This window comes from Sesamum indicum, linkage group LG6 (assembly GCF_026168435.1).
Source record: "Sesamum indicum cultivar Baizhima isolate 11 linkage group LG6, ASM2616843v1, whole genome shotgun sequence".
NCBI classification, from domain to species: domain Eukaryota; kingdom Viridiplantae; phylum Streptophyta; class Magnoliopsida; order Lamiales; family Pedaliaceae; genus Sesamum; species Sesamum indicum.
In genome coordinates, this window is record NC_142662.1 from 17,630,569 (window position 1) to 17,640,298 (window position 9,730).

A 9,730-nucleotide genomic window follows, 5' to 3' on the forward strand; every position below is an offset into this window, starting at 1 on the left:
GTTCAAAAGTATAAAATGAAAATAAAAAAAAAAACACTATTTTCAATTTAATTTTAACAAAAAGCTAATAAGCATTTAAATTAAGCTATTGCAAGCACTGGTTAAGTCGAGGAGTCAGTTACTCGACACCGACAGACACGAGCACTAAACCGGTGCTTATCTTTGGAAAAGAATCACTTAACAAAGAACCAGTGAGCGTCGCATCATCGACAGATAGGGGAGAAATATTGAGGAAATGTATTCAATAAGAAGCCTTTTCGCCATAAATTTCCTAGACTGATACGCAGAATCAACTGTCTGAATAATGAGAATTAATCAGAGAAATGGAGAGGTAAAAATGGAAAATTTCCAGATGATAGTCCAAACAATAGAGTTCTCATGTATAGAGACAGATGTCGTCACGTTCCCCGTCTGAGAGTACTATTGCGAGTCCACAAGTACATATACCGGCTTGCCGTTCAATCTCTCACGTCCCTGTAACAGAAAATAGGAAAGGACACGAGACAATGTCGAACAGTGTATTGTAAACAGTAACAGCAACATAAAGACGTATTATATTGGAGATTTTCGTTTCAGCAAACTATAGTATTTCTGAGAAGCTTTCAGGTGAGTTAGAAGAACTTGGGCGTCGGATCAGTTCAGATGTTTGTGTCAGCACAGTTCAAGTGGAGTTATGGGGGTAACATCTCAGTAATACCTTGGAAGACCAAAATAACACAACAAGAATTGGCCAGGAATGGGCGGGATGAGAAACTGCTGTAAGAGATTGAACGAGTATAAACTTGGAACTAAATGAGAACACGGGAAAAAGAAAAGCAGACCTTCAGAGCTGGTATTTCGATGACGCAAGCACACTCGAGCACTTCAGCACCAGCACGTTCTGAAAAACAAAAATTTAAAGATCAAACATATCTATTGACATACGGTTCAGAAGGTTGAATACTGAGAGAGTGCTAGATTATGACATGCACTATGCTTATGGAGTGTTTCATGGATGGATTCAACTGCTTCAGAAACCAAATTTGGTACAAACAGGGAAATGAAAATGGAGATATAGGAACGTTTTTAAATATACGTAATAACTTTAGCAGAATGTGCTTCCACTTCAATGAAGAAGCTTGTACGCCATTTTTTTAAATTTGAGCCGATTGCTCAACATTGCTGTATATGGAGGAACTACTCAAGTCTATTAAGTGCTCTCAGAGGCCACATGGGCAATGAGATCAGGTAACTAGAATGAGACTCTGATTCTCTTTTTCCTTCTTGCTCGAATATAGCACGGCCACACCCTCGACGCTGACACAAACTTCTCCTCAACCCCAACTGTGCACAAGGTTTCTCCACTCTCTATTACCTGCTTCTTGCATGCTATCCTCCAAAGTTCCAATCAGACTAAAGTTTCTCCAGGTGGGGTGGTTGGAGGAACTGAGGAAGACATATGTCGTTGCCTGCCATCGAAACAGTTTCCTTTCTTTCTATCCACATCTATGATAAGGGCAGTAGAAATGCCATACGAAGAAAGGCCTTTCTGTTAACCGATGAATATGATAAAATGAAAGACTCCAGTTACCCTAAGGCTTCTACAGCCATCTTTGTATTATTGATCGGGTCCCAAATAAACAGTGATAATATCTCAATACGTAGTCCAAGAGGGAACAAAAAGAAAGCTCCCGTTATTTATTTATTTTTCCCATTTCGAGAGTTCTGCACAAAGGAACAGCAACTAATACTTTAATATCTCATCTCCCACACTCGTAGAAGCAATATTTTTCCAAGAGTACTTGCGTCGAAAACTATATCTGTGGCCCACAGAAGACTTTTCCAGCTCAATTGATTTTCAAAGGCCTGTCTATTATAGTCATGCTCCAGAGATAAATAGAGTACCTAATAAGTCCATGGCTGCACAGAGAGTGCCTCCGGTAGCAATCAGATCATCAACTACCAAGGCACGCTCACCAGGAGCCACCGCTCCAACATGCATCTCGAGACAATCGCTTCCATATTCCAAGTCATACTCTTGTCTGAAAACTTTACCTGTAGTATGACAAACATTCAATTAAAGAGTAAAGCTTCTAATATGATGCAATTAAAAATCCAGCAAGTAATGCGTGAATACAGATTATTTGGGTTGCGAAGTTTTCATTAACATGCAAGAAGGGGACTGGCATAATAACAGAGATTATTATGGGTTGCAGAGTTTTAATTGGCGCAAGAAGGGGACTGAGCTTGATTAAGACTGGTAAAATGTACAAGAAAGGAAGGGTGGTAATATCAAACACCTGAACAATTTTCACCACACAAGAATGTAAGTAAAAACTATATTGAACTGGTCAAGAGAGGAAGAAAATCAATAACTCTAGAACTAAATGAATGGCATGGCGCAGCAGCAAACTACAAGTTGACTGATGTTCTTGTTTCAACTGGTCAAGCAGTTCACTCATTTAAATATTGAATTAAAAATTCAATAAAAGAGTACAAGGTTACCTGGAAGTTTCTTTGGTTTTCTTAATGGAACGAACTTTGCTCCAATTGCTAATGCAATAGGAGGACCAAATATAAAGCCGCGAGCCTCTACACCTGAGTACAGAAATGGACAATTAGTATATCAAAATCATAAATGAAGAATGTGCAGTAATTTTTTCAAGTGACCTTATAATGTTTTTCTCTTAAATATTTAATACTGATATCCAGTAGAGAAAAGTCAGGGTTTTGCTAACTTAGACATGCTCTTCTAAGAATGTAAAATGAGCAACAGACCTTGTGAGAACTGTAAAGCACCAGCACAAACCCATACTAATATTAGATAACACACAAGTTTGTGATTGACGAGATGAGCAAATCTAGAACGCAGCAAAAAATAAATAAAAAGCGTACTGTGAAGATCAAAGTAACTATGGACCTACATTAACAAGGTATGAGATTCAGTTCAACATTTCAGACATATTTTACATTTATATCACTCACTATGCCTCTAATCATTTGAACACCCTTAATACATTGAACAAGAAAATGCTGCGGACGATTATAACAGTCAGCAAATAACTCTTCTATATATATGTGTGTGTGTGTGTATGTGTGTGGTTTGCTTTAAAAGGTACCAGATATATATCAAATTAACGGACATGTGCACAGCAGGATACTAGTATATCAACAATAAAAAGTTGGCAAGTAAAGATTCCAGAACTGCTTATGAAACTTCTATGAATTCAAGAAGATGGTAATCTGCAGTTGAAAAAAGTAGATGAGATGTATCGAGAAACGCAAAAGGACAAAACAAGGAGTAGATACAGAAATTCCAACTTTCATAAAATCTATAAAAAGAACATGTTGAACAAGGTCCCCCAAACCCAAACAAAAGAAAAAGGGAAAAAGAATCGCCAACATAAAATGTTCACATAATATGTCGAAAGTAATGCATGAAAAAAGGAACAATAGGTATCATATATTGACACTACAGCGACATACATGATTGACAAAAACTCTACTGGTGAAACAAAAATAAGTGTAAAAACATCAAGCCATATAATATGTTTATCTTAGGCGTGTTTTTTGGTAAATTGTTTGGCACTGCGGAAAATCAAATTTGTATTCTTTGTTCACTTAAATATCACATTGACAAAACATCCCGAATAAACGGAAAGATGCAACAGCAAGGACACTATTCATTCCCACTTTCATAAAGTTAGTAGTATAATAAAGTTTCAACAACCATAACATAACATAGTGAAACCAATACCAGTGGAAGTAGATAAAGGTGCTACCGATCATAGTGGACTCTGGACCTCAAAAAACAATCTTTCCTACAATAATTTTTCATCATTGCTTATCAGAAAAACCCAATGCCACTCACATACAATCATATTTCATAATCATGATACACAGATCGGTCGCTCGCTTGTTACTCCGATGAGGCTCACACCAATGCATCAAACAGTGAATACCCCCAACCGACTTCATAATCTTAATAGAATTAAACGGATACAATGAAAGAAATAAGCCCATCATTTTGCCCGATGGGCCCTACGCCCTTATTTAAACAACAATGTGGATTGTGGGAACCCATCACCAACCACCACCATCACCACAATTTAACCCTTGATGCCCAAATGGGACTTAAGAAGCACATGCCAACATTCATCACTCTGAAACCCTCATATTCATGTTTCCATAAAAGAAATCTAAAACACCCCCCCCCCCCCATCCCCACCTTTACAAATGAATTCCCCCTCTCCCCACTCCAATCCAATCCCATAAAATATTACTCCCAAATTCAGAGTCTTTTTACACCATCTCTTCAAACCCATCCATGTAGCAACAGTAGTGCTCAGCTGTCCATTTTAAGAATGGAAAAGAAGACAAAAAAAAGACCACATGTAGAGCAGTTTCATTCAGTAACAATGACAGAATCAGATGAAATTTCCATCCAGCCCAAGAGAAAGCAGCATAAATAAATTAAACGGGACCACACAGTAAAAGATATACTGTGGAAAGACAAAGGTAAGTAAAATACGCAAGTAACAAATGCAAGAAGACAAAGATAAAAGAAATATATACCAGCAACAACAGAAATGTTCTTGCTTTTATAACGCTCAACGAACAAATCAATGGTGTCTTTGAAGACCTTTGGGTCGAGTAAGAGTGTGGTGATGTCTTGAAACATTATCCCTGTCAAGAACCCACAAAAAATTAACATCATAAGAATCAAAACAAGAACTCAAGAATTGAAAAAGGATGAAAAAAGAAAAATCTTGAACCAAGAAGAGTTCAAGAACAAAACAACCCGTACGAGTGAGCGGGTGTATGACATGTATATGAAGAAAAGAACACACGCGCGCACACACAGTGGGTGTGCGTGAAAACCTGGTTTCGGGAAGTTGGGTACAACGCGGATTCTTGATTGAATGGCTGGAATACGTGGATCATCGGCTTTGAGAACTGACATTGTGAGTCCTGTTAAGGAGGCTAATTTCACTTGCTTTCTTTGAATGTTGTGGTGTTTGCTGTATCCCCTCTCCCTGCTCTGTGTGTTTGTGTGTGTTTTGAGGTAAAGAATGAAATGGAAGAAAGAACAGTAGGTGCAGGGAGATTAAAGCCTCAGAAGGACTCGGAATTATTTATAGGACAGAGGGAGATGTGTGTGTGTTTCGGGGCGCTCTGCACAAGAGAGGCAAAAATCTACTCGATAAGCAAACCGGATCATAGTAAAATCTCGCACTTCGTATGTTCTTTTAAACTAGCTTTTCTTCCAAAGAAATTCTACCTTTTCTTTTTTTCTTTTCCAAAAAAAATAATTTAAAACAAAATTTCATTTGTGGAAGTAGTAAATAGTATTTTAATGGGCCAACGAAGTCTTGCCTCGATAATAAGGTTCAAGTCTCGAAATTCTTGGTTTGATTGAAATTTTAAATTTGAGGCCCCTATATATATATATATATATGTATTTCTTATTTGTATAATGGTTTTTAAATTTTTTTTATATTTGTTGTCACTTGTTAGGTTTTGATGTATTTTTAATTATTTTAATGTATTTATTAATAAGCATTTAATATCTTGATTTACTGAATATTATATTTGATCGGTTCTTTTTTAAAATAAATATTTTATCGGGCGTTCGTTTTCTCAACAAACTTTTTTAAGACTGAAAAATGTTAGTCTAAATCAAGTTTGATCAAATGCAAAGTTCATTATATGATGAGTATCTTGTACTTATTATGCAATTTATGTAGAATTTTTTAGACAATTTATTAAAATGACATGATAATCCCGATCAGAGACAATTATAATTATTTTATTAATATATCAAATATAATGAGAGGATGAAGCCCTACGAACACGTTCAAAATCATGAGTTTCAGTCCATGGATTGTGTAAGTATTTGTATAACTTTATGAAATTTATTATAATTTATTTCGATGTTATTTGTTATATTAATGTATTGACTGAACCGATGTGTTCATCAAATTTTATTAAAATATTGATGTAACTCTATAATTATTGCTTCTAAAAAAATATCATAAATCACAACAGGGCTGAAAATAAATCAAATTGTTTGACACTCGATTGAAATCGATCGACAAAAGCTCGTTTGAATTCAATATGTCAATTTAACAAACAAAAGTTGAAAAAAAAAATGTTCGATAAACTTGCCGACTCGATACAGTTAGTGCAAAAAAAATGAAATATACATAAAAATATTGAAAAACTCGAGCTCGATTCATATTACATCTCGTTTGAGTTCAATTAGATTAAGAAACAAACCAAATTCAAACACAACTTTTGAAGCTCAATGGTAATTTCAAGCTTGAACAATGATGTATTTAGTTCAACTCAAACCATTTACAACATTGCCATTAAAGTAGATACGTAGCTACCATTAAAATAGAAAAATACTCATATTTATAGGATCCGAACCCATAACCTCATAACCACGGGTCTCAACATAATTGACATAATTTGTTATTGACCTGAATCGAGGTCCTTCGCTACTTAGAGCTTATTTGGATGATGACCTGACAACGATATGAAAGTTACGTTCGACGAGCATTCCGAGTTGAATTAATAATGGTTGGCCTGCACACACGAATCGATGGCCTAGTCGCAGTGTCCCTCAATTAAAATTCTTTGAAGCTTAAGTTAGTCGGGGTTTGGGTTATAAGTATCTCACAATGGGATCTCGTTAGAGAGTGCATTCTCGTACGATAAATGCATACCTGTTAAATGAACCCTATAAATATTTATAAGTCTTTATATGTCAGAATTCATACAGACGCATATCAATAGGTCAACCGTCTAATGCACACATAAGTCTTTATGCCCTTTTACAAATTTAGTGTATTTTTCCCTATCATATATCATTAAGAACCAGTGTGAATATAACTCTCCACATAATTGATGGGATAAGATCAAACTTAATGCTAATAAAAATTTTCTATTAATGGTACATAGTAATAATCTACTTCACATTGAAACATAAAATCGTTGTGTGTTTTAAGAAGCGTGTTATTAACTCTAAGCCTCCCAAAAAAGCACGTTACGTGTAGGCCTAAATGTTTACTTTCCTAGAAGTAGAAATATTGGAGCAATCAGTGACTCTTATCAATTAAAGTGTTATAAATGTCCATATTATTGATAATAAATATGAGATGTCTGAAAAGAGATTGCTTCAGATTTCATCTTCTCTCTATGAGGAAAAGAAGGGTTGAATGCATTTTTTACCATGAATATTGCATTAAGTGTATTTATCTCTACAAATAATAAAATATGATAAAATGTCCATTCATGATATGAATCAATTTTTTATAATAAAAATATTTTTATTATTTACACCCCTAAAATTTAATTTAAATTATTATTAAAATTTTATTTAAAATAAATACTATTCAAAATCTATGATTTTTATAATGAGTATAGAATTTGTATAAATTCTATCAATTTACAATCTTTATATATTTTACATATGTGTTCAATATTTACATAGTTTTTGCTTGTATTATTATATATATTAAACTTTTTTCAAAAACAAATTATCAGTATAGTCTTTATCAAAATATTACATTGAACATCTATATATACACTGTAAAATATACAAATATATAATATAATTAATCTATAATATGTTGTAGTTTTTAGTAATAATATTATATATTTTAATTATTTGTACATGTAATTGAATAAAAGTTATAAGTTATATAACATTCTTTTTTTCTGTAAAATTATATGCATTATGTATTTACACATATTTACATGTATTTTTTAACATAAATAATTTACTTTGTAAAATATATTTAGCTTGTAAATATTTTTTGTATTACATAAATTATAAAAAGCTATAAAAATTTTTAATATAATTTTTTAACTAAAATTTTAGTAAAATTTTAAATCACTATAAGTAATTCTGCGTGAGATTTTTTTAATAAAATATATTTTAAGGAGTAAAATAAAAAGTATAGGGAGTAAGTGAGTTTTGTTCTATCAATGTCAAATTATATTTTGCTATCTTTCATCTTTAGATGTATAAATGCGGCAATATGCATAATTTAAGGGGGCAAAATATATTTAATCCAAAAAATAACATGATGAGATCGATAGGTTTGGTTTACAATAGAAATAAATTTTAAAATTGTGATTAATAGTAAATGTAATGTGTAAAAAAATATTAGACAAAAATAATATGTGATGTTAGGATTTACGTTCTATGGACCTTTGGAGTAATAAAAAAAAAAAAAAACTTACAGACAAATATATGAAATGTGGAATAGTGGAATGATTTTATAGTTTTATTTGCAATTAGTTGCACGAGTGTATAATATCTTAATTACCCTTGACCGTGGAAAGTTATATAAGGCTACATTTGGATGAAATTATAAGAATTTTAAAAGATAATTTTAAATTATTTTATATGAGAGATTTTGAAATCTATCAATATTTCACAAAATATAGTTGAAAGATTTTTTTGGAATATTTGTAATAAGAAATTATTACAACAAATCAGAAAGGATTTATTATTAGAGACTTTTGAAATCCCTACCTAAAGATCTATCTATCCAAACATATCATAAGTAGATGCCTTGATGTTGTAAGATCTTAATAAAAAAAAAAAAAAAGAACAGGTAAAATTCATAAAAATACATCTTGAATGACTATAAAAAATTTTTAAAAGGAATATCAATAGATTTATTGGAAGTATGTAACCAAAACTTGTCAAATCACTTATCCGCTCTTACTTTACACAAGATTCAATAAGAATTTAGAGGGATTCGAGGTTTTCTCCCAAACTTTTGTTTAAAATTTGAATACATCCATTCAAATGCAACTTAAAGAACTCCAAGTTAGTTTCTAAAAAATGCTTTTTTGGTACGATAGTCAATAATGTATATTTATGATAACGTTAACAAATTTACCTAAGCTAAGAGGCAAAGCAGACAACAACCTGAGGCAAGGGGAGACACTCTACATAGACCTAGTTATGGGAGTAGGAGTCGTTCGCACGATGTTTAGGGCCAAGTCACCCTTAGCATCATCAAAGAAGAATGACTGATCCTTGAGAAGGGATGAGTTAAGTACATGCTTCCCTCGACGCGCTCCTTTCTCAAGGTGAGAGATAGGAGTAGTAGCACTCTAAGGAAGGTCGAGAACCATCAACGGGCTTGAGAGCTTGGAGACCCCTTCGAGAGCTTAGGAGGGGCCAGTAGGACTTTGGCAAGGCGCTTGCCTCGGGAAGAATCCCTAGCTTGAGCAGAGCTTGCAGGAAGAGGCGGACTGTGAACAATTATACGGCGCACAATGGAGGTGCTAGCAAGAGAAGCATCACCTTGCTTCTTTTTTGCGGTCTACTTTTACAATAGATTCTTGAACATCTTATCTACTAAACTACATTAGCCCATGTTCGAGAAAACCACTTGGGTAGAAACTAGCACAACACGGGTAACCATTGCTTTAGCACAACGCGACTAACCATTGTTTCATCATAGCACGATTGGTATCCGTCTTAGCTCAGCACAGTATCCCCCCCCCCCCTTCTGATGATAACACATAAAGGGGAGGCATCTAGTTAAAATTTTTTATTTTTCTATGTAGGTATGGACCGGACTCAGCAAGACTAAGACTCTAATTTAACATTCCAATACAAAGTATTGCACTACTAGAGTGGAAGGGGTACTGATACTTAGGGTATCCTTTTCGAATCCCAATGACAAAAGTCCAACCTAAATCAACTTAAGAAATTAGGCCT

At 33.8% G+C, this 9,730-nt stretch overlaps 1 protein-coding gene across 1 annotated transcript; it reads right to left on the bottom strand.

The window, feature by feature from the left end:
* Positions 1 to 240: 240 nt before the first annotated feature.
* Positions 241 to 5,215, bottom strand: APT3 (adenine phosphoribosyl transferase 3). Its single transcript, XM_011082914.3, has 6 exons — positions 4,861 to 5,215; positions 4,555 to 4,665; positions 2,485 to 2,577; positions 1,885 to 2,034; positions 822 to 880; positions 241 to 474 (listed from the first exon to the last, which is right to left on the bottom strand). Exons 1-6 carry the CDS (start codon positions 4,940 to 4,942, stop codon positions 421 to 423), a joined length of 549 nt encoding a protein of 182 aa, XP_011081216.1. The 5' UTR covers positions 4,943 to 5,215; the 3' UTR covers positions 241 to 420.
* Positions 5,216 to 9,730: the final 4,515 nt, after the last annotated feature.

What these genes read in the sequence shown, in the direction of transcription:
- APT3 (XM_011082914.3), bottom strand. Translation starts at nt 4,942, where the DNA reads ATGTCAGTTCTCAAAGCCGATGATCCACGTATTCCAGCCATTCAATCA. An exon ending in GAACATTTCTGTTGTTGCTG is followed by an intron (nt 2,578 to 4,554) that starts GTATATATTTCT and finishes TTCTGTACTCAG; the next exon opens with GTGTAGAGGCTCGCGGCTTT. An exon ending in AAAACCAAAGAAACTTCCAG is followed by an intron (nt 2,035 to 2,484) that starts GTAACCTTGTAC and finishes GTCATACTACAG; the next exon opens with GTAAAGTTTTCAGACAAGAG.